The sequence below is a fragment of the Centruroides sculpturatus genome, unplaced genomic scaffold, assembly GCF_000671375.1.
Source record: "Centruroides sculpturatus isolate CEXI.00-Female unplaced genomic scaffold, Cexi_2.0 scaffold754, whole genome shotgun sequence".
Taxonomy (NCBI): Eukaryota; Metazoa; Arthropoda; class Arachnida; order Scorpiones; family Buthidae; genus Centruroides; species Centruroides sculpturatus.
Window position 1 is genome coordinate 291,576 of NW_019384868.1, and position 26,963 is coordinate 318,538.

The following is a 26,963-nucleotide window of genomic DNA, read 5'->3' on the forward strand; positions in this document are numbered from 1 at the left end:
CAGGATTTGTAATATTTAATGGACTACAATAAGAGCAGTATGAAATTAGTAATATTTTATAGACTTTTGAATAAAAAACTGACTGGATATATATATTCTCTGAACTTAGTTCTACATCAAATGAGGGAATTTATGTTACCAATCATCTTGTGGCACAATGTGTGTAAAATTATCCATTTCTAAAAATGTTAACTTTGGTCCAAAATAACTAATCACATAATTAGAACCATCTGCAGGACCAACAACCTGCAATAAATTATTATAAGTTAGTGTAGAAGAGAATTATCATAAGAAATTTTAAACTTACTTACCTGTAAGGCAATTAGGACGACATCGATAAGATGTCCCAAAAACATAAAACCGAGTGTACATAATTTCATTAAACCTATAGCTGGATATCCTAAATAAAACCTGTCGACTCCAAACATTCCCAAGAATATAGATAAAAGTAATGCTCTCTCAAATGAATATCCATTTCTGTAAAATAAATTCATATTATTATTAATATTAGTCAATCAAATCTTATTTTATCAGCTAAAGAGTAAAATCTGAAGTTTCATTGATAGTTATCATTTAATATAATGGTATTAAACTGCTTCAGTTGCAATATTTTCAATATCAGATAATTCTCTGCATTGTTTGTCTCCAGCACATGGGATGTTTTTGCTTATCATAGGTAGATTGTAGACTACCAAAGACAGGTTTCAGAGGTGTCTCATGGCAATAATATGTATTAATTTTGAATTCCTTTATTCAGAGTTAATCTCCTATCAAAGATTATTTACATTAATGACTTAATGACTATAATAATAGAATCATCATTTTGTTACTTTGTAATGTTTGATTAATTTCTCTTATAAAATCATTTAAGTAACTTCATTTTGGATGCAGATAATGAATTAAAGTTTGCCAATATAATATTTATATTATGAAAAACATGTACATACATACACGATACATAAATTTCAACGTTTCATATGGTTAACAGTTTCTGATCAAAACAGGAACTGTTAACTGTAACATTGTAACAAACATAATTGCATTACAATGATTCTTAACTGATTAACTTACAACTGGAATTCATAGATTCCTTGCTTATTTATGTAATATTTAAGTTATATTTATGCATCATAATTTCATAAATGTGGTGAGAAATTGGAAATGAATATGGCATTGTGATGCTATCATTTTCAGCCAAAACAAGATACAGAGCATGTGGTGGAAGCACACGTCATCACCGCCTCCAAAAAAATGCAAATCACAACCACAGCTGACAAGATAGTGCCAAGTTTTTCCTCATCAATTTTCTTGAACACTGCAACATGATCAATGCTGCTCAATATTGCAAGACCTTGAAACATTAACAAGGTGCAAATAAATCCAAGTGCCCAGGTCTCTTAACAGTAAGGTTATCCTTCTGCATGACAGTGCAAGACCTCATACTGCTGCAGTTACAAATGAATCTCTGTAGAAATTCTGTTAGGGATTTTCATTTCATTAGCTCAGATTTGTCATTTTCATTTTTTTAGGCCTATGAAAAAATTCCTGAAGGAAAGAAATTATGATCAGATGAAGATACATGGAACACTTTCAAATTGGCTGTAGGCACAGCTAAATTATTATTTCACAGTGGTATCTATCTACAGGATGGTAAAGCAGTGATAAAACTTGCCAAAATAATTTTAGTAGTTAAGTATTAAAAAAATATTTTGACAAGACTATAGAATTTGAATGAGTTTCCTTTGACTATATATAATTTTTTTTTTTTTTTTTTTTTTTTGACAAATCTGACTGATAAAAACTAAATTTTTGTAGCATTGAATGCACTATGAAATTAAAAAAATGTAAAACAATTTAATACATATATATCTTTAATTCATGTAAAACCTAAAATTAAAATAAATTATGCAACAGAATAAGATTTAAGTGCAGGAAGATGTCATAAAAATAATATACTCCAAACTACTATAAACATTATTAATTCTATTTTTACATTTATATCACATTTCTTGAGAAGTTTCTATCTTTAAAGATGAGTTTATGAATAACATTTAATATTCAAACCTGTATTTTCAATTTTAATGGACATTACAGGCATACCTCGACTTACATCGTTCCCGATTATACTTCGCTTGTCAAAAAGGTATATGGAAAAATAAAAATCAAATTTAAGTCATTTTATTCGACTTTACGTCTGTCCGCCACAAATATTGAAGTCGTAATATCACTAGAAAAACGTTTAAAGCACATAAAATCATATTAAAATATATACGAGTATGTTCTGTATTTACAGTACATGCATTCGTAAATTTAGAATACTTTTTTCTGTACTATATTAAAAACTAAAATTTATTTGTTTGTAAGCTTAAAATAGATCCTTATTAACCATATATTATTAAAAATGCATTAATAAATAAAATACAGAACCGGGAATGGTAATTTATGGTTTAGCCTAGTGACAAGTAGATTCAGAGACAAGTAAATTCGACTTACGTCGTTTTCCTGGAACCAATTACCGATGTAAGGCGAGGTATACCTGTATATAAAAGCTATATCATTATGAAACAGACAAAAATGTTCATATCATTAAATAATTTTACTGGTTTTTGGTATATTTATGAGTGGGAGCCCGAGGGGTTTGAGTTCGAAAATTTTTAGGGTTAACATATTTTTTCATTAGAGGATGGAAAAAATATAACGGAAATAGATCGGATGTGGAATCTTACACATCGTCCGTTTGTCAATTAGTCAACGTGCACGTGCTAATTAGTCAGCATAATGAGTGAACGACCTGTTGGCTCAGTGCCAACGATGATCATATAAAAACGAGTCACGGGAAGTTCCGGGCGATCGTCCCCTCAGTGCGACCGTCCCTCCGCGCGATCCTCAGGAAGGTCTGAATACAGTGTCTCCCGTCCTGATCCTGTCCGAGGAGAAGCCGGTACAAGACATAAGCCTGTGACAGACAGCCAGCTTCCATAGTTCAGAAGGATCGTCGCATACTGTCCTCCGACATAAGGTATAACTGACCGCCAATATAACTCTCTTTGTAAACTCTCACGCGGCATAGTGAATAGTTACAGCTCCCTTATAGATAAATTTATGTTATCCGCATCTAAGCTATAATCAGTAACTTGTATACTCCTGTAAATTACTTTAGTTTTAGAATAAACATTTATTTTGTTATTTGTTAAACCTGTCTCCTGTCTATCCGAGGAAACCTGTCGACTTACTGACGCACTCCCCACTCGATTTGCCCTCCTAGCCATCCTACGACTCCGAGATCGGGCTTTACCAGCCTGTGCAGATTAAGTGGTCAGTACGAGATTGGCCCCTGACCCACTGCGTATCTCACATTACCGATTGTATCCAATTACCGATGTAAGGCGAGGTATACCTGTATATAAAAGCTATATCATTATGAAACAGACAAAAATGTTCATATTAAATAATTTTACTGGTTTTTGGTATATTTATGTTTTTTTCATTATATAAAAGATTTAATAAAATGCATTATGCATATTTTCTGGAATTAAGAAAAATGATTGGCTAATAGTTTTGGATGATTGGATGATACAGTGGATGATTGGTTAACAAACAGTTTGGACTACGAACACTTTAACAAAAGATTTTTATGTTCAGACAACGAACACACGACAGAATAAACACAAGAAGCAACACTGCATTTAAGATTTGTAAAACTATATTTCTGTTCTCTGAATTTTAGTAAGTGCTTTTCTGAACTTTATGTTTAAAAAAAACTGATAATATTATGGGATCTAAAAAGAGTGGAGTGTCAAGAATTATTCACTATAGAAACTAAGCACGAGATAATGGCAAAGGTAGGGAGTAAGCAGATGATGTCTGATATCGTAGGCAGATGACTTCAACAGGTCTACAGTAGATACAATCTTAGATAAGAAAGATATAACCAAAAAGACTCAAGCAAATAAAGGAATAATGAAAATTGCATTTGAGAAACAAAAATGTGCCATCTATGAAAAAATGGAGAGATTGCTTTTAGTTTGTTATTACATGTATAAATAAACATAGTATATAATTATTTATTTATTTTTTGGGATCTCCAGGATGAATTAATCAAATTTCCTCAAAAATCTATGGTAAAGCAATAATCGGTTAACGAAACCATTCAGATAGCAAACATGGTCTTGGAATGGATTATGTTCGTTAACCGACCAGCCACTACATTATAAATTTCTATAGAGAAATTAGTGTCTTAATTTCTCATGAGATTAATAGATGTTCAGACTAGAACAAAGTAGAAAGATGAAGTGGAATATATTTGAAAGCTTTCAGAGAAATACACATATAATACAAATTAGCATATCATATTTTGAAGGATTATGATGTGATTTTACCAGAATATGAATAATATATTTGGGAGAATAGTGCAAGACAGTCAATCCATTATTATTATTCCAAAGTAGAATTTAATTAAAAGAAAATATAATTTAAAGGAGAAAGCTTCACTCTAATTCCAACTAGAGATTTAAATGAAATATGAAAATATAATATGCAATGTAATATTTATAGAAAAACAAAGTTGCTGAACAATTAATAAAATAATATTTAAAAGTATTTCTTGCTTAAAATTAAGTACAGACTGAGAAATAAGCCATTCACAAGCCAAATCGATTAATTCCACATTTCCAAGTTTTTTTAAATTTTAGTGTCAAAGCACTTGATATACTCGTACCTTTTTATACTCATAATAAGTTTCCCCAATAATAAGGATCAATACAACTTAATGACAAAATTTTATTGGCCATCAAAAAAAATATATTATTTATTTCAGAAGCCAATCTAATTAACTCCATACTGTAACGTAAATCTGCCAGCGTACATTGCAGCATTGCAGTCACAGTTTGCACTGACCAGTAACCTTGTATATAACAGTAAATTATTTAATGTTAACTCATCACAAAAAGTAAGTAAAAGAAATTAGTTAGTTACAATCCAACTGTTGCAGAAGTAAGTATACTTGTAGATTATTGAAAATTTATTTTCATTTTGGTGACAATTTTTTAGAAAAAAGAAAAGTTATACTGTTACATCCAGATGGATGAAACTAAAAATGATTTGTTTCATTCCTCCTATTAAACATTATTCTTATAAAAATTTAAGAACAAATCAACATGATGAGATCTCAAATACGGCTGATGAGAAAACATCATTTATGTTGCTGAATAATCAATTTAAATAAAATAACAACAACCGTTATAACAGTAACAGAACAGTTATTATTCACTTTTTAAAAATTAATTTAAATTAATTTTAAAATTTTTAATAAAAAATGTACAATAATGAAGTTTCTCTATAATAAAAAACTATGTGAGAACTGAATTTGATGTTATGACTTTTTTCACTTGCTAAATCGATTAACTTCCTCAATCACACCAACATCGTAATAATAATAACAAATATAGCATATCTAGGCTATCTTATACATTTTATATGTTGTTAAATAAAAGCTACATATGTGAGGTTTGCTGATTGGGGAGAAAGTGTCGCGACAATCGAGCAGTCAGTACTGTCGCGTGGTCGCGGTGGAACTCAGAGACAGGTTTTCCCATTTTTACCTGTTTAATAACATCAAAATAGTTTCTTACAAAACTTTGAAATGTCAGGATCCCGATTGCAACAATTATATAATAGTCCAACAATGTAATGTCCTTCGGTCTCAGACTTCCGATCCTGGGCGTCCTCATATGGGTTGATGGTCACTCATTGACCCTGGTGAGCACTTCTGTGTCGATACTGGATTTCCTTTGCCGGCCATCGCCCTCGTATGTTGATTGCTATCCGGGATACATGGAATCCCTTCTTAACATCTTAATGCTGCACACACGACCAAAGTAGGGGAGTCACTAACTAGACATCCAAGCACCAAGGACCAAGAATGTCACATCCTTTTTTCGCTCAGTTTTTATAAGTTTTCTTTGGGTTCCAGACTGAACATTCCAACAGGTCGATGCCGATCTGCCCCCGCTCTCCAATTAGTCCCCTCTCCTTGTTACGAATTTTAACGAGATCAGAGCCCAGATCGTGGGGCGAGTCAACACCGACTGACAATTTGATTCCTATCGAAGATGTTCAATCTAAGCACTCAAATTCATCTATTGTTTCATTCGGAGAAGTTCGATTTTTCTTAGAAATTTCTACAGATATATCCTTTTCTGGACATAAAATATTCATTTTTCGTTTGATGGTTTCTTTTTACAACATAAATAATAATAATTATTATTAATTTTTTAAAATACGAAATTAAAAGCATTTTCTGTGCATGAATTTCGACTCACTTCCGGAGCTTCACACATCTACAATAATACATTCTACAATGTTTATTTAAATTTATATTTTAAAAAACAATGTATATTATTTGTCACTTTTCTCCACTTTTTTGTTTTATGGAGTTAATCAATTTGGCAAGTGGCACAAATAAAAGTCCAATGAAGAAATGTCAAAATTAAAGAAAATTTTTTTTTACTTAATTTTGTCATTAATAAAATTTTTTGAAGGATTCTAAAAACAATTTATATTTATACATATAAATATAAGAAAAGAATCATAAAATTACAATTATTATTTTAATCATTTTAGCATTGTTTTATAAATAAAACCAGGGCTATGATGTTGCAGTCAATAAATATGTGCCAATTCCAATCTTGATATCAACTACAGGTTTTTATTTATAAATAAAATGTAAGTTGTAAGTTTAAGAATTAATCTGATAATAGTCATAAATTATCAGATTACTTTTGTCGATTAAATATCTTATATACAGTATTTAAAATGATAAATGGCATCATATTAGCTTTGATGAAAGTCTTAGCTTTGATTTAAAAATTGAGTTAACAGTGACAAAGTCAGCAGTTTTGTGTACTAATTTCATATTCTGAACAAAACATAATGACTAGCAATTGAACACAAAAAGTAAAAAATAAAATGTCAAAAATACTTATTTGCCAAAGGTTATTTGTAATCATTCTGCAAAATAAAAATAAAAAATGATTTAGCAAATACATCAGAAAATTTTAGATAGTTTATATTATTAGAGACTTATTATTATTTCTGTGACTGTCAGATATGTAAGTAAAAGTAGATTATTTCTGTATAAACGTATTCTGATAAAATACAATAGAAATCAGAAAAACAACATGTTATCAAGATAACAAAGAGCAAAACTGTGATACTCTTGGTAAATACCAAAAAACCAGTGTAAATCAGTATCAAATTTCTTTCTAGTTTGGCAAGTTTTTGTTTTGAACAAGTTATAATACTTGTCAACTGCAATTTTCAAATTGCAGACCTATACATTCCCACTGCCATTTGTCCATTAATCTTGAGAATGGAGCTACATAGATAAAAAGCTTAGGAGTCAGAGGCCCAATTAACTATATATGAACTTCCAATGTGAACCAGAAGTCATGTGAGTTCAATTCAAAAATTTCTCATGAATGGAGTTAGATACATAAAAATTGAGACCAGGATAAGGAAAGCTTATTTTTAAATTAAAATACAATTGAAAACTCTGGCCTGAAATTGTAATGTAACAAAAAGTAATTGCTTGTTATCTTTAGACTATACCAGATGTTGCATGGTTATTATACAAAAATTTTTTTTTTATAGTAAAATCACTTGTACATTGGCAAAAAAAATTGTATTATTAGTTTTAATCCAAATTAATCCAAAATGATTCTGACTATAGAATTTTTTACTTCACCCTGTGGGTAATAACAAGGCATTTTTTTCTTTTAATCAAACCCATTACAGGTTTTGCCAGGTCAACAATGAAGTGACCAGGTAGAGAGAGATAGGGCCTATCATATTCAGGACAGACCACTTCAGAAAAATTCCTGAGGATTTTTCACCAATTCATGCAGATTTTTATAAAGGTAGTTGAAACCACTAGTTAACTAACTACATTTACACTATTCAAACATAAAAATAAAACATTAGACTGATTAAAATAACAGTCCTATTTTCATTTCATCCTTATTATTTAACATTTTTATATCTTTCTTTAATTGATGATGTTTCTCAAATTTATCATCTGACATTCTGCATCATCTAGGTGTTAAAATTTGTCCTGATAAAGAAGAGAGATATTCCACTGCAGCACTATTGGCAAGAGTAGCACTGTATTTGAAAAATGCATTCTTTACATGATGATAGTTGTGTAACACATTCAAACTAGCATTATTGTTTTCTAAATTTCATGTCAAATATTTTAATTTATGAAGTGGAGTAATATATAATAACTTTATAAAAGTACAAAATAAAATAAAAATTTATTTATGTAACAAACCATGTATTTTCTTACACATGTGTAAGACAAGGCATAGTGAAATATGATTGGTTGTTTTTGTTTCAATTCAACTTTTATCAACTGACAATATAAAAATTTCAAATATTACAATTGCTTAAAAAAGAGTAAAAAAGTTGAAACAAAACTTGCTACTTTGAGAAAAGTTGAATCAATCTTCATAAAAATCATGATACAGTAAATCCTTGTTAATTTGAACTTGGATAATTTGAAATCCTGTTAAGTTCATAACTACTTTTGTCCTGACTGGGGATATAGAGATTTATTACATATTAAGGAATTTGGTTAGTTTGAAATATGGCTACTTCAAAAATTCAAAGTGAAAATTCTGTCCAAACTGTGACACGTGAGTGTTAACTCGTTTATTTAGACTGAAGTGCCTCCATGCTGTAAGAGAGAACAATAGACCAAGAACAACTCTAATCTGTTCATTTGTAAAGTACTATATTATTTTTCCGACTTTTCCAACGATTATCGACACTACTGCGTGCTGGAAATAGCCGTTCCCTAACGGGTACTTTACGCGGATTCGCGTTAGCGTGCCAGGCCTGGACTTTAAGCGTGCACCGAATTAAATAATGACAAAGTTTGTCAATAACAAAATCGAATATTTAATTAAACTTCTAGTAATAAACTATATACAGTATTTAGTAAAAATCAAACAATAATTTATTCAATGAAATTCAACAAGAATCAACCCGACAAACTCAAATCAATCTATTTCTAACTTAATTCTATTCCCCTTTGGAATTCGACAAAATCAAAGAATTAACTTATAAACAATAATTCTTATAAATTAAAGATCCTAATCGTCACCTCAATATACTAGGAACCTATTTCCTCAAACTCTCAAGACTTTCTATAATCGTCGATCCATAAATCGAATAACTTCAAAATCGCCTTGGAACTATTTGATCCTATCGGACACCTCTCTCGTTCACTGCTACGAAGCTCACCAAAGCTCGTTGCTATCAGGAGTTCACCTCGTTCATCTTCACTTGAGACTCGGGATTTATAGTGTGAGGTGACGTCACAATTCTGAATGAGATCACTCTCCTCATTTACATACTTAACGCTAACAATAAACTTTTTTCGTTTGTCTGGCAGCCTATTTTCCGACAATACTCTCTAACCTTTTACATTATTCTTTTTCACAATTTTCGGGACTTTTTTATTCTTTAAGGTTTAGCGAGTCCCTAATTCGTGCTGGTGGGGTCTCCCCCCTTTTCTCGGTGCGGACTTACTTTTTTCCGCTCGGGAAGCGCAAGTGTGCGTGAGTTTTTCTACGGTGCTTTTCTTTCGTCGGTGAGTTGGTTTTTCTTCTATTTTTAAGTTACTAAGGTGAATGATGAGGAAACCTTCGTCCTAACAAAACATAAGCCCCAAACAAAAATAGAATAATAAGCAAAATAAAAGTAAATAAAAATAACGTTCGGACTTGGTTCCTTACACATTTAGCTGTCTCCAACTAAAGATGGGAGTATCTAAATGCAAGAATTAAGAACTATTCAATTCTAAAAATGCATTGTTGTTTCTGAGAATTTGTGCTAGATATTTGAATACTTCTCTGATGCAATCCTTATGAGGTCATATGACAGCAAACAAGTCAATACAAATATCAAGAACTAGTGGCTTGCTTTATTGTCAGATATTCCAATTGTATTATAGTAATTTAGAGACAAAATAATTGTGATTTGACTTCTTGAGAAATTTTAATATTTTAATCACTATTTTTAAAGTGGTCCAAAAAGTAGTATATTAATACATCATTGAAACTCTCATCTTTCTTAAAAACCATAGCTAGGATTAAATATAAACAAAATAAACTAAGAATATCACAAAATTGTAGCATCACCACCAAGTGTAAGTAATGTAAATAAGCATGATCTATACACAAACATAATATGTGGTTGCCCAGTAAAGTAAAGTAGTCTGCTAACTGTAATAATTTCAAGTTCCCTCTCATAATTTAGTCTAGATTAGGGTGGTGCCAGATCATCAGTTGCCAGAAATTTGTTTACCTTTATTAAGTTCTATTGCTATAGACATTAAAATATATATATATATTAAAAAAAGCTTTTATCTGATATGAAATGTAGTTCCAAAGAGCATTTTAAATTGAAGAATAGATTAGCAACAGAAAATACTACAAAGCCAATAAAATAAATGATTGAGAACCTCCCATTAATATGATTCAGAGATTATTATTAGTTGTGCAATATATTGGGTTGTACGGAAAAGTAATTTAATTTTTTTTCCATGAAAAAAACCACAATATTTTTATAATAAATAAATATTTTATTGAATTATATATTGACCATTTTGGTCAAATACCTGTTGTCATCGTTTCTGGTAGTAGCATGATTTCACATTCATAAAAGTTTTGATCGTTGCTTACAAAAAACTGATCCAAGTGATTTTTGACATTGTCATTTCAAGTAAATGTCTTACAGTTAAAAAAAATTTGTATAGACCGGAACAAGTAATAATCTGAGTGTGCTCGATCTGGCAAATATGGTTGGTGTGATAGCACATCCCATCTAAGTTATAACAGTTTCTGACGAATTACCAAACTTGTGTGAAATTTGACATTATCGTGGTAAAACACTACACCTGTTTTGTTGATCAATTCTGGCTGTCTTTTCTGTTTGATGATATTACTCAATTTGTTTACTCAATGGCAGCTCACTTTCGAATCAATTATTAAATTGTCTGGTAAAAGCTCCAAAGAAACAAAATTTCTTTAAAATCCCATCAAAGAGAGCATCTCTCTTTAAGAACACTTGGAACCCATATATCAAGCTTTGAAACAAAACCAATTTGTTTCAAGTAATCATAAACAGTTCAATTTGACAAATTTAATATCTTAGTGATTTCACATGTTGTTATCCGGCAGTTTTCTTCAATCAGTACCTTTATTTTGTTTCCATTGGCTTCAACTGGCCATCCAGAACATGGTGCATCTTCAATATTGAAATTGCCAGAACGAAATTTTGTAAACCAGTTTTGGCACTGTCATTCTGTCAATACATCTTCTCCATACATATCACACAATTTTTTCTCACTTGAACAGCATTCTTACCTTTTCAGTAATAAAAGAGCAAAATATTTGATGGGACACAAAAAATAAACAATTGCACAAAATCAAACAAAATTTTTTACAAACAAGCTTTAAAATGATAACTGTCAAAATATATAACGATAATGCGGTTTAGAATGAAAATGGTGGGAAAAATACGACTAATCCGTCTAGTAGTAAAAAAATGAAATTACTTTCCAAACAACCCAATACATATGCATACTATCATCAAAATAAGTTCTCTCTGAATTTTTCAAACAAAATAGCTTTTAAGTACAATAAGTATCTGGACAATGTTGTCAAGTAAGCAACATTATGAATATAAACTGAAAATACTACAAGAACATTCTTACTGTATAATGTTCAATAGTATAACTGAATTTTGCTGTATCTTTGTTCTTCAGATATCTTAATTATAAAGTCTATAAAAATTTAATTGTTTTTATAATCAGTTCTTTTTGAATATCAATAACTACATTTTGTCTTAGATTTTATGTTAAATTTACTTATTTAACATTCATATTTTTATTGAATTTTTGCAGTGTTATTTGCCAGACAAATGTACAGCTTTCACATATATTCCTCAAAATACATACTTTCATTTTGTTGCCATTGAATACTTATTTTTTTATTTCATCTCCATAAATAAAATAAAATAAAATAAAATAAAATAAAAAATCTGAGAAATATTTTTTATAAAAACTTAAAAATTTATATTAAAGTCTTAAGATTTTGAAAAATTAGTGCCTAATTGATTATGTCCATAAAATGTATTTGAATTATATGAAATAAAATTACTTACGTATATAGACAAGGTATATCTTTTTGAAAGACAGTGGAATTTAATCCAGTACCTGGTTTGCATATAATCCCTGCACTTGTTGTACAGTTAACTGTAAAAGAATGTAAAGTTCTATAATTGAGAAATAAATCAGAAATATTCTATCTGATGTACTAAATTCTTATAGTAAAAAGAATAACACTTTTTATGGTACATAAGTTACATGTTTTCTAGAAGAACGACTAATGGAAATTAACATGATTCAACTATTAGAAGTTTTGGAAAAAAATGAAAAATGTGAAATTAAGTAATTCCTTTTATAGAACTGATAGTGAAGTTATCATTAACTTCTAATAAAATAACAATCTGATTTCTTTACCATGGTTCTTTACCATTTTCTGGCTTTTAAGATAATTTAAAGTTTTATTAATGTTATTTAGAAATAATGTTCTGTGTTAACATTTGCATAATTCAAGCTCATATAAAATAATTTGTCATACAAAATAGCTTCTTTTTTCTCTGTCATGCCTGAATTGTTGAAAGATAAATATGCTTTTCCTAAAAAGTCATCTTTAAAATTTATTGAAGTGACTGGGAAATACAAAAATGAGAGAACAAACATACAATATGGAGGACAAATGTGAATTACATAATAAACAGAGTATGATAATAAAACAAACTGCTAACGTTCTGGTTATCAAAAAATATTTAATCAGAAATGTTTCAACCTTCACTTAGGTCATCCTTAACTAATTATCTATATATATAAAAATGAATGTATATCTGTCTGTCCTTCATCTATTACTACACCATTTATCCGATTGCCATGAAACTTTGGGAAGTTGTTTAATATACTCCCATAAAGGTTTCTGGCATAGTACATTTATCCTACAATAGGTAGTGCACATGTATATGAGCATTTCATATATAAAGTTGACATGAAGAGCACATGCGCATAAGTTTGCTTTAATTCAATTAGAAACTTCAGACTAGGAGGCGTTAAAGAAAATTAAAAGGAATATTTTAATTTTGCAAGTGCTTTCAACGTAAATATGTACGTCGTCCTCAGGCAATTCAAGATCAAAAAGAGATTTTCAATCTTGAATTGCCTGAAGACGACGTACATATTTACGTTGAAAGCACTTGCAAGATTAAAATATTCCTTTTAATTCTCTTTAATGCCTCCTAGTATGAAGTTTCTAATTGAATTAGCACAACTGTTGGTGTGGCATCCAATCCAAGTATATAAGTTTGCTTTATTCAAACTCTTTGTCTTAATGTTCGATTTTATGTTTGAATTTATATTTATGAATGATTCTGAAAGATCCAGCTTATTTTTCGAATTTAGTAAACATGAAGAAGAACCCAGAAAAAGTTACAAAAACATTTATTCATCACTTAGTGGTACTATGCACTGGTTAGTGGTTGCAGTGAGTCTTAATTATCATTATTCCGGTGTGGTAAGCAGATATCTAAAAATTTTCTAATTAGTCTCAGAAGAGGGGGAGACATTCTTGAACTTGATAAAACGGGTAAGATCGGCTATAATCTAATAAACTTAATCTTCGCTATCAATACTTTTTTCCCAAGCAATGCTGGGCTCATCTGCTAGTTATCTATAATAATGTCAGGTTTTGTGGACTTTCATGAGAATTAGTTTCTGGATGAAAATTCACTGAGTTCAGCATTAATAAAGTTCCTTTAGCATTAACACAAACACTTTTGACGTGTGTATAATCGTCATCTTCAGGTGAAATGAACAAATTTTAACAAACTGAACGTGCAGAATGTTTAAAAAAAACAGAATTTTTAAATTCAAACCAGGTGTCCAGAAATTCTGTTAAGAATGTGCAAATAGTTTTTGACATGTTTGAATCCTTAAATTTTACGGTGCGAGCAGCGCATGCGTGGAATTGACACAGTGTTGGTAATACGACATTAGGCACATTTCATTTTTTAGATGCCAATACAAGGCAATCCACACCCCAGGTAGATCGAGGGTGGAAACATTGCATGCTTCTGTAGTAGCTGTGAGAAACGTTTCCCAGATGAACACAAGCCTTCAATTGTCGCAGCATTTAAATATTGCCATTCTGGACCACAGTGTTCCCACCCTCGATCTACCCAGTGTGGATTGTCCTGTATCGGTGTCTAAAAAATAAAACATACATAACGTTCTCCCCATGATGAATTTTGTTATTATGTTATATGTTTATATTTGGATATTTGGCTTTCAGATATTTATTTTTGATGTTTTTTGATGTTTATAATAATACTTGTATAATTTTTGTTTTGATTTATGTATATGTTAATTTTCTCTGTAATAATGGATGGATTATGATATTTTTTTGTAATGTACATGTAAACGAATTATTGTATACCCCGCATCATGGGCTCTGCCTAGTATGTCTAAATAAATAAATAAAATAAATAAAAAACATACATAACGTTGTATCACCAACGCTGTGTCAATTCCACGCATGCACCGCTTGCACCATAAAACTTAAGGATTCAAACATGTCAAAAACTATTTGCACGTTCTTAACAGAATTTCCGGACACCTGGTTTGAATTTAAAAATTCTGTTTTTTTGAAACATTCTGCACGTTCAGTTTGTTAAAATTTGTTCATTTCACCTGAAGACGACAATTATACACACGTCGAAAGTGCTTGTGTTAATGCTAAAGAAACTTTTTTAATGCTGCACTCAGTGAATTTTCATCCAGAAACTATACAAAACTTGGCATGAGTTTTTAAATTTAACTTTTTACTTAAAGATGAGAATTAATATATTTAGTAGAAATGATGTTAACTTAATTTAATTATTGAGAGAGAATACATTTTTATATATTTATAAAAAATATAGCGTACTTTTGTATTAAAGTATAAAAGATAGCTTGAAGGGTGAAATTAGGGGGTGTGAGCCCTGCACCCTCTAAATCCCAAGTAAAGTCTGGTACTGTACCTCTGATGGTAAAAAATTTTGTAAGACATATTGTTTCCTGTAAAGATTTCTGGATCTTCTAGTGGCTTGAAGATTTGAAAATGAAAGTGGGTACATAATGCCAGTTTAGTATTTTCAATTTTTTATTTTCAATTTAGTATTGCTTTTATCATGTTAAAAAAATTTAGGCATAACTATCATACAATTTCTTTGTAACATTTCTGAATGCATGACAACAGAATATAGTGGAAGCAATATAATCATATACTCTACTATAAATGCAGAAATAATATAAAATGAATCACTGTAAAGTAGATTCAAATAAAAAAACTTATAAAAGCTGTAGACAATTTCATTTTCTATACTGAAGTATAATATTTTTCCAATTAATTATCATAACATAATCAACATATGCATATAATCATAATGGGCATAGAACTGTTTTCTATTATTATATCACTTTCAATTATAATACATGATATGACATATGACATCAAATTAATTTATACAAATACCTACATAATTTGAAAATTAGTGAAATAAAAATATATAAAAAATTATTTTTCTGAAAATTTGTATATTTCTAAAATAATTTCCTTCATGAGATAAATCATACACTAAATTTTTAAAATCATTATTTTTCTTCTTAAAAAAATTATTTTAAAAAATAAATAAATAAAAATAAGTTAATGTAGTAGAAGGAGCAAGAAAAAATGTATAAGAAAGTTTGTTTATTAATGGTCAAAGTGAACAATTCAGTTCTCTTTTCAAAGAGTAAGACACTATCTAGAAATTTTAATTTCATAAAAATTAAGAATCTCGATAAAAGTCAATAATTTTACATATTTATTTTTAATTATTATTATTATTATTATAATTTTACAAATTATTTAACATGTCAAGTATTTAACAGAGTTATGTTCCACAAGAATTGCCTATTGATTCTTCTAAACCAGGGCTTCTTAAACTATGGGTCGCGACCTCATTTGGGGTGGCTTAGTGAAATCTTTGGGTCGCGAGATTTTAATGCAAAATACTGAAAATAATTTGTGAGTTTGAAAATGGCATGCTTTGTGTCATAGGTTTCGTGAGTTGCGCTTTCTGTCACTTCTGGTGCAGCAAAACAATGATTCAGCAACACTGATTGTAGTGTGAACTACTGTAGTGTTGTCGCTTTTCAGTGTATTCAGTTGTCTCTGTTTCATTGTAACACAAGAGTGAACTGTAGTAGTATACCATTATTGTTTTTGCAAATTTGTATATATCTTTATTTTAGATTTTTTTTTGGGTCGCGAAAAAAATCACAATCATAAATGGGGTCGTGAATAAAAAAAGTTTAAGAAGCCCTGTTCTAAACAAAAGCATATATACTACTTGCATATGTAACCATTTATAAATAAAGCTATTCATTTATGTGTTTCTGGTACAAAAATTCAAAATCAACCATAATTACCTTTGGCAATATTTTCTTTCGTACATCCTTGTGGTTGCTGTGTTTCTGGATCAATAACTGGCAAAGCACAAACATATCTGATAATTATATTAAGATATTTACTAACAGAAAAATATAACATATACATTAAAAGATATTTATAGATGTATCATTAATAAATCTGTAAACATAGAATAACTGTACTGAACTTTTTGGTGAGTCAGTGTAGTTGTTTGTTTCTAGATAATGTAAATCTAAAGTAAATTAAATTCTGATTATAAATCAATTTAGTTAAAAAAACTTGATAATGTTTAGTAACAAATAATTATATTACAAAATTTACTTCAACATAATAAATGATAAAAATTTTAATGTTTTAAATTACTATATTTCTATTTTTTTAATTTTATGGTTGTTTTTAATAAAGATAACTTGTTTTGCTTCTAAGTTTACCAAATATATTGTAGCCAGTAAAAAATGCACCATAGAAGCACCTGAGGAAGCAAGAATGTTGCCCAACATGCACAAAAAAGCCTACTACAAGTTTTCATTTTTTGCATATTTGGAAAGATTTTTTTTTTCTTTTTTACATTATTTTGTCAATAATAAACCAAAATATAAATATATTTATAATTATATCAAAAGATTTTTAATACATTTTTTATATTTTAATTGTATATAATGTTTTATTTGTGCATATATTAACAATATCTGCAATAAAATACAATAGAAATAAACTAATTGGTTCCTCTATAAATCTTTTAAGAAAATATATACTCTTATTTTTTTTTTTAAACAACTTAGTNTTCTTTATTTTTTTTTTTAAATTATAAATAGAATTACAATTCTATTTATAATTTAAAAAAAAAAAAGCAATCCTTTCAAACAACTTAGTATTACAAAACTGTTAGTTTATTACTTTGGTTATTGAATATTTGTCATTAGAAATGTTATTCTGTTGAAATTTATTCACTGCAAGCATAACATAATTTTTTATAATTGAAAAAAATTAAAACACTTCATTATATTACTTTTGTTTGATCTGAAGATGGATATAGAAATTATCTAAAAACATTCATCAAAATATTCAAACTGACCTCTAGAAGTTTTTAATTTTTCAGTTATTATGTTGAATGTTCTAAGTTTTCATTTCTATTATATAATCAAATTTGAAACTCTAAATCAGTATTTATATAATCAATTAGCAATCATTATTATTATACTTTCCTTATCAACAAACATGTTTTATCACCATTATTATACTTTCCTTTTTTTATCAACAAACACAATTAAATATTTATATATCAACAAACACAATTAAAGTTATTTCTTCATCACTACGTGCAGAAGCTTATTGAAGATTTTTTAAAATCAAATAGCTAACTATCTGGTATTCTAAATTCTAAAGTATTTAATTACAGGAAACTGAAATAATAATTAAAATACTGATATTTAGATAAGATCTTATTACTTTATAAAACTATCATCAGTTATTTCAGCTAGTTTTACAATAAATTAGTATATAGTTTTTACAATAAACATTCAATAAATTGAAAAAAATCTAGAAGAATTAGAATTATCTGTAATGAAAGAATAAGAATATAAAGTGCAGAAATTTCTATATATGATTAATAGCTTAGGATATGATGAAAGAAACATTATAAATTAAATAATAATATAACCATAAATAAATTAAAGTTATTAATAAAATATTTAACAATTTTCAGAACATGAATAAATCTCGTCCAGGATATCAACGGTGATATTACAATCAAACTTCGTGGTAATGAGGAAAAGAAAGGAACTGCTTAGTTGGAATACAGTTTGTACCTCTACTATGTGTATTGTAGAATACACACAGTAGAGGTACAAAAGCAAAAGGGTCCACATACAGACAGGACATTCCAATTTTCAATGCGGACTAAGCACTGATCTCAACATTCATTAAAGTCATTCCTTTTTTCAATGTTAAGTTAGTGCTTTTGTCAATGCTGACTCAACACACACTCAGCACTCAACAGATATGTTGACCACTACTTTCCAATGAATTATGGGTAATTGGTGCGACATTTGAATGAAATCCATCTTGCTGAGATTGGAATTATGGGAACAAAGCACTTTGTACTTGAAGTTGGAACATTGTTGATGACATCAAATTGTTGGTTTCAGCACTCAACCCTTGTGTTAAAATTGGAATGTCCCTAAGAAAGTGCCGTAATATTCTTGCCAACACTTCATTTATATAGTTATGTAATACTGTATACCAGAGGGTCTAACCCGCAGTCCAAGGCAAGTTCCAATGTGGCCCAATAAACGTGTAAACAAAACCGAGAAGTTTTTCATTTTATTTTATTTTATTTATTTATTTATTTAAACGGCCTAAATTCAAAAAAAGAAGTTTCACAAAACCCTAAACTTTTATACATATTTTATTTTTGAGTGGAAAGGAAATATTTTCAAATACTTGAAAATATGTGAATGAGGAAGGAATATTAAATAAAGCTAAAGTTGAGACTCAAAGGATTATAGACCCAAATTTGGGGGGAGAAAGNTTTATTCACTGCAAGCAAAACATAATTTTTTATAATTGAAAAAAATTAAAACACTTCATTATATTACTTTTGTTTGATCTGAAGATGGATATAGAAATTATCTAAAAACATTCATCAAAATATTCAAACTGACCTCTAGAAGTTTTTAATTTTTCAGTTATTATGTTGAATGTTCTAAGTTTTCATTTCTATTATATAATCAAATTTGAAACTCTAAATCAGTATTTATATAATCAATTAGCAATCATTATTATTATACTTTCCTTATCAACAAACATGTTTTATCACCATTATTATACTTTCCTTTTTTTATCAACAAACACAATTAAATATTTATATATCAACAAACACAATTAAAGTTATTTCTTCATCACTACGTGCAGAAGCTTATTGAAGATTTTTTAAAATCAAATAGCTAACTATCTGGTATTCTAAATTCTAAAGTATTTAATTACAGGAAACTGAAATAATAATTAAAATACTGATATTTAGATAAGATCTTATTACTTTATAAAACTATCATCAGTTATTTCAGCTAGTTTTACAATAAATTAGTATATAGTTTTTACAATAAACATTCAATAAATTGAAAAAAATCTAGAAGAATTAGAATTATCTGTAATGAAAGAATAAGAATATAAAGTGCAGAAATTTCTATATATGATTAATAGCTTAGGATATGATGAAAGAAACATTATAAATTAAATAATAATATAACCATAAATAAATTAAAGTTATTAATAAAATATTTAACAATTTTCAGAACATGAATAAATCTCGTCCAGGATATCAACGGTGATATTACAATCAAACTTCGTGGTAATGAGGAAAAGAAAGGAACTGCTTAGTTGGAATACAGTTTGTACCTCTACTATGTGTATTGTAGAATACACACAGTAGAGGTACAAAAGCAAAAGGGTCCACATACAGACAGGACATTCCAATTTTCAATGCGGACTAAGCACTGATCTCAACATTCATTAAAGTCATTCCTTTTTTCAATGTTAAGTTAGTGCTTTTGTCAATGCTGACTCAACACACACTCAGCACTCAACAGATATGTTGACCACTACTTTCCAATGAATTATGGGTAATTGGTGCGACATTTGAATGAAATCCATCTTGCTGAGATTGGAATTATGGGAACAAAGCACTTTGTACTTGAAGTTGGAACATTGTTGATGACATCAAATTGTTGGTTTCAGCACTCAACCCTTGTGTTAAAATTGGAATGTCCCTAAGAAAGTGCCGTAATATTCTTGCCAACACTTCATTTATATAGTTATGTAATACTGTATACCAGAGGGTCTAACCCGCAGTCCAAGGCAAGTTCCAATGTGGCCCAATAAACGTGTAAACAAAACCGAGAAGTTTTTCATTTTATTTTATTTTATTTATTTATTTATTTAAACGGCCTAAATTCAAAAAAAGAAGTTTCACAAAACCCTAAACTTTTATACATATTTTATTTTTGAGTGGAAAGGAAATATTTTCAAATACTTGAAAATATGTGAATGAGGAAGGAATATTAAATAAAGCTAAAGTTGAGACTCAAAGGATTATAGACCCAAATTTGGGGGGAGAAAGGAGAGAAAGGCCAAAAGATAAATAGTAGTGAGAAAGATTAAATAGACTTTCTGTTATGCAAATATGGACTCTTAATTTTCCAACCTTCCTCATTTCTTTATCTTTTGTCTTTTCTCTCCTTTCCCTGCATTTGGGTCTATAATCCTTTGAGTCCTAACTCCAGTTTATTTAATATTCCTTCCAGCGTTGCATGATTTGGCTACTTTTCGCCAAAGTTGGCTACCCTTTTTTTAGTTTGGCATAAAAAATATCATTTGGCACATTGGCTACTTTTTGGGCTGCATATTATTTATAAATATATTAGACGAATAAAAATGCACTTTAAAATGGTGTTTTGTCACTTTTTATTAATTAGAGATCCAAATAAAACAAATATTTGTGTTTTTCAAATAAATTTTCGTTTGTCTCTTTTATAATAAATGAATTTATCTATTTCTAAGTAAAATTGAAAGTGTCTGTAAAAGTAATTTTTTAAATATCCTTTTTCCTGATAAAGATTTAATACTTATTACTATAATCTAGACATGTTAATCCTTAAATATACAAGTATATTTAAGAATTGGACCACAAGTATATATAATATACTTGCAAGATGTTATGGAGTTTTAGGCCACAAGTATATATAATATACTTGTGGCCTAAAACTCCATAACATCTTGCAATGTGGCCCAGAGAAACAAAAAGGTTGGACACCCCTGCTGTATACAATGTGGTGTTAAAAGATTATGATATTCATAGTTTTACTTTTTTAAAAAATAGTTATATCTATATTTAATATATGAATATTTTTGTAAGGGGATTAATGTAAATAAATAATGTATTAAAAGACAATAATTTAAATTATTAAAAATAGTACTACATTTTCATGCATATAACCTGTGGTGGTGTAAAACTCTTAATGGAAAATTGATAGCATAAAGATTAAAATCTTTGTACAGGGTGTTTCAAAAAGAATCATCCGATTTAAAATGATTATATTATGAAAAGTAATGAAGATACGCACTTAAGATTAATTTTATAAGCTTCAAGTTTTTTTACATACTAAATTATAGGTGCTCAATATGCCCCCTTGGGATTCATGGCATCTGTCCAAATGGTAGTGAAATTCATTCCAAACTTTTGCGAGCATGTCTGAATCCACTACTGTCACCACTGCTGTTAAGTGGTTTTGCAGTTTGACCACTGTAGCTAGAAGAGAAGGCATATAAGCAGAGTCTTTTATAAATGCCCACAAGAAAAAATCACAATCAGTGAGGTCCGGCAACGTAGGAGACTAGTTATTAAAGCCCATTAGGTCCCATACAGCCGATCCATCATTGGGGAATTTGTGTATTCAAAAATTCTTGAACTTCCAGGCTCCAGTGTGGTGGGTGCCCCATCCTGCTGGAAAATGAAGTAATCCAAATTGGTCATTAACTGTAGGAAAAGCCAGTTTTCAAGCATATCGAGATATGTAATTTTTGTAACAGTGTTCTTTAAGAAGAGAAAGGGATTCCCAAGAAATTGCACAAAAACTCGAGAATTTCCTCTTTCTAACAGTACATCGTTTGACCAAAATGGATTAAAAGCTGAATAGTTATGATTTTTTTAAATTGAATGATTCTTTTTGAAACACCCTGTATAACTCACATCACATATCCTCCAACTGGATAGATGAAAGATGTTACTCCACGGATGGGCAACCTTTTTCTATCTAAGGGTCATATTTCAAAACTTTTGAACTGATGCAGGTCACATACAAGAGAAAAGAGAAAGAAAGAAAAAAAAAACACTAGTAAATCGCAATTATTTATTCATATATAATTATAAATAAGCATATGTACTGTAAACTTAATAATTTAGCTTCTGAAACTGATGTAAACATATTGAAAATATTTGGTTAAATATTAGTCACTGCTAGTTTTAAATTAGTTTCAATGAGTCTGTTAGCTGATTTCTTGTTTTAACTTTTATTAAATTCATTGAGAAAAAAAACTATTCACATACATAAGTTGTAGAAAATAATGTTTGAATTTTTGCTGCATACTTCTTTAAGCTGGGAAATTGATACATTTATTCATATTTTATGTGACCTAGGTCATGGGTTGGCCACCCATGTTACTCTATAGATATGAGTTCATAACTGTAATTTAAAATCAGCATATAACTGCCCTCATCACATAACCCACAACCTCTTTTAAAATATATTTTAAACATTTGCAGATTTTACACAGGAAAATACAGTAAGTGGTGGATTGTAACAATCAAAACTATCATTTTTAATTCAATTATATTACTATTAATAAATTAAACTCAAAAGTCAATGTAATATAATATCATGTAAAACTTATAACTTCAATGCCAAATGATTGTCAGATTATATTAGGCTATATTACTGCTATTACTAATCATAGAAGTAACATAACCTTGAGTAATATATAATTATTGGTTTTAATCATTGCTATTTAACTACTAACTTCATATTAAACAGATAAGAAAATAATCTATCAGTTTAGATTACTATGAAAAAATGCATTAAAATTTTCTCATAGTGTTTAAATTTCTAACACAATTTTTATAATTAAATGTANTAGCTATGGCGCTATCGTTTCGTCGTCGGTGAGTTGATTAATCTTTTATCTTCTCGTTTTGAACGTTAGGGTGGTGGGTGAGGAAACCTTCGTCCTAACCAAACATAAGCCCCAAACAAAAATATAATAAAGCAAAGTAAAAGTAAAAATAAAAATAAAGCACGGACTTGGTTCCTTACACCCCTAACACAAAAATGTGTTACTGTAATAGCAAAGCTATATTGACCAGATTAGAATTGCTCTTGGTCTATTATTCTCGTATATTACAGAGGCACTTTGATCTAAATGAATGAGTTAACATACACTTATCACAGTTTGGACAGAATTATCACTTTGAATTTTGAACTAACCAAATTCCTTAACAAATGTAAATCCCTATAACTGGCTGGGAAAGATAGTATAGTTACGAATTAATGGGATTTTGAACTATCTGAGTTCGAATTAATGAGGATTTCCCATAGATGAAAGACATTTATTCATGCCTAGGTGTACATGCATTATTCAGTGAGAAAAGACAAGCCGCGATAAACATCAAAGTCTGTCAGATATTTTTACAAAAGAAAACCATTAACAATTGTTTCTCAATTGTTAATGGTTTTCTTTTGTAAAAATTATATCACTCACCACTAGATTCACATCTGCATAGTCACACCCACCACCATAGAAACCAGAGTATCATTTACCATCTAACCAAAGTAGATGGTTAAATGATACTCATGCCCAGTGATAACAGAAAAAATTCTGGCTAGTCATAATATGGTGAATTTTATATTAAATCAAAGAAATATCTCATAAAACAGTGTTAAATAATATACTTGTGCATCAACAACTGACAAGAGAGTTGCTCAATGTGAGGAAAAAACTATAGAAACAACCCCTGAAAAATTACTCTGTGAAAGATGGTTTGGTAAATGTTCACCTAGGTAGCCACAATGGTGGCACCTCCATCATCGGAGCAACGGTCATTTTCACTACTTTTTTAGCAAAATCAATGTTTTATTTCATATTTTTTACATAAATCACATCACTCCCACAATTATTGACCCTTCACATGATATTCGTCTCTGAAGATCAGTTTTAAACATATATCAGTCTACCCACTATCCTCCATGCTTCACATGTAGGTGCATGCTCGTTGCTTGCTATCACTCACACCTTAGCGCTCAGGTCGGGACAAGCCACCACATCCCTCTAAAACTATATAACATCAAGTACTCCACAAACAGCCAAGTGGGCTACTTGAAGCTGGCATAGTCGCATGGGCTAAGTTGTTAATTAAACACGATACTGTCATTGGGGCTATCTAGGTGAACATCTACCAATGGTTTATATAATTCAATGAATTGCTGGGATAAGTGAGTGAAACAGACATCTGAAAACATTAATAAAGATTTGCAATCAGAACCTTATATACTGTATAAACTGTGATTAAATACAAATTACATTTGCTATTTGTCAGATGCTTTCAATTAATTAATGATAGGTAAAACTGCTTGTCAAATATTGTAACGGCATCCAATAACGTAAAAGGATACTGTCCCATCAGAATCTCGCTACAGTTTATATCATAACTCGAAACACTTCTCATAACAAAAAATAGCAACAATACAATGTATCTTAATTCATAATTCCAAACTTTTAGAAATTCGTTTTCTGTAATCAATCCCATAGTCAATGTCGATATTCATAAACATCATTACTTAATTTGGAAGCATGAAATACACAAAATTACACAATAAAATTATATTTCTCCACTCTTAATAAAACCAAACGAATCCGCCATTTTGAACACAACTAGCGACCCCCTGCGGTGTATAAAAATGAAAAAATAAATTAATAGCATAATTGTAATTTATGATCAGATGAGTCAATTCGAGTATTATACCAAAATACTGTGTGGTCCGCAAAATTCCATGCAAGCAGACACGTTTATTCAAAGAATGCATTCAANATAAGTTGTAGAAAATAATGTTTGAATTTTTGCTGCATACTTCTTTAAGCTGGGAAATTGATACATTTATTCATATTTTATGTGACCTAGGTCATGGGTTGGCCACCCATGTTACTCTATAGATATGAGTTCATAACTGTAATTTAAAATCAGCATATAACTGCCCTCATCACATAACCCACAACCTCTTTTAAAATATATTTTAAACATTTGCAGATTTTACACAGGAAAATACAGTAAGTGGTGGATTGTAACAATCAAAACTATCATTTTTAATTCAATTATATTACTATTAATAAATTAAACTCAAAAGTCAATGTAATATAATATCATGTAAAACTTATAACTTCAATGCCAAATGATTGTCAGATTATATTAGGCTATATTACTGCTATTACTAATCATAGAAGTAACATAACCTTGAGTAATATATAATTATTGGTTTTAATCATTGCTATTTAACTACTAACTTCATATTAAACAGATAAGAAAATAATCTATCAGTTTAGATTACTATGAAAAAATGCATTAAAATTTTCTCATAGTGTTTAAATTTCTAACACAATTTTTATAATTAAATGTATACCGTATTTATATCTGAAATTTTAAAATTATTAATCAAGAATACTGAAAAGTAATTGACAGTCATTTTGAATACAAATTTTATAAATTTACTTTTGTCATATTTCCTAGGAATAAAAACTAGAATATACTGTTTTCTAAAAATGAAAAACCAGGACAAATCCAGGATAGCTATTATTTCATTTTTAATTGTTAAGATACATATTATTTTCCATGTCTTTATTATTATTTTTTTCAAAACAAGATTTTGTGAAAAAAGAAATTAAAGATAGAATTAATTAAAATATTCAAAACATAGAAAAATTAAAACAACAAATCAAAAACTAAGAATTTATAAATATTATTATACATCAAAAATAACATTTTTACATCATTTTGCCATATTTAATCTAATAATGAGCTCACTAGATAGTGCTACTCAATATTGTCTAATGAATGTTAGCTAGAATCTTAAGATCGCCATCCATACTTATTTGGTAAAGCTGGGTTTCAGTTGTTGAGTGTAGTATCTAGCATGCAGTGAAATAACATCAATTTGACTTGCTGCCCAAAGCTTTGCATACTGTGATATGCTATCAAATTGATGTCATTTTGCTGCATGCAAGATGCTACATGCAAGATGCTACATGAAAGAACTTAAATGCAACTAATGGACAGTATTTAATTCACTTACTGTTCTTTCATATTTATTTAGTGATAAAATGTCCTTCCTAACAGCAAACAGGGTAGAAAAAACAAAATGTTGCTAATATCAAGACAAGTGTTTCTATTGTTACCTAGTGGCTGTTCTGTTATATAAGCCAGACTTGGCTTAGATAACAGAAGCCATCTACAATATCCACCCACCTAGCCAGCTATAAGTTTCTTGAAGAAATTACATCATTGAAGAAAGTTTTTTAGTAGGCTAACTCTGTCCCCTTTTTAGCTTATGCATACTTTCTGCAGTTATTTCAAACCAGTCTAACTACATAAACACTTTAATAGTGTACAGTACATTACCAAGTGTTTCTTGACTATATGATAGAGAAGCTTATGAAAAGAGCTTTTTTGGAAGATGTTACAATTCCTTGAAAAGTTTTTGCTTGCATTGCATTAAATTGTGAGTCATCACTCCATACCCTCAGATGACCCTCACAAAT

General features: G+C 29.3%; 1 protein-coding gene across 1 annotated transcript; it reads right to left on the reverse strand.

Moving 5' to 3' along the window:
* On the reverse strand, positions 1-25,090 carry LOC111630801 (TM2 domain-containing protein CG10795-like). The gene is made up of 5 exons (XM_023374961.1): positions 24,827-25,090; positions 16,604-16,680; positions 12,229-12,319; positions 312-477; positions 1-246 (listed from the first exon to the last, which is right to left on the reverse strand). Exons 1-5 carry the CDS (start codon positions 24,958-24,960, stop codon positions 136-138), a joined length of 579 nt encoding a protein of 192 aa, XP_023230729.1. The 5' UTR covers positions 24,961-25,090; the 3' UTR covers positions 1-135.
* Positions 25,091-26,963: the final 1,873 nt, after the last annotated feature.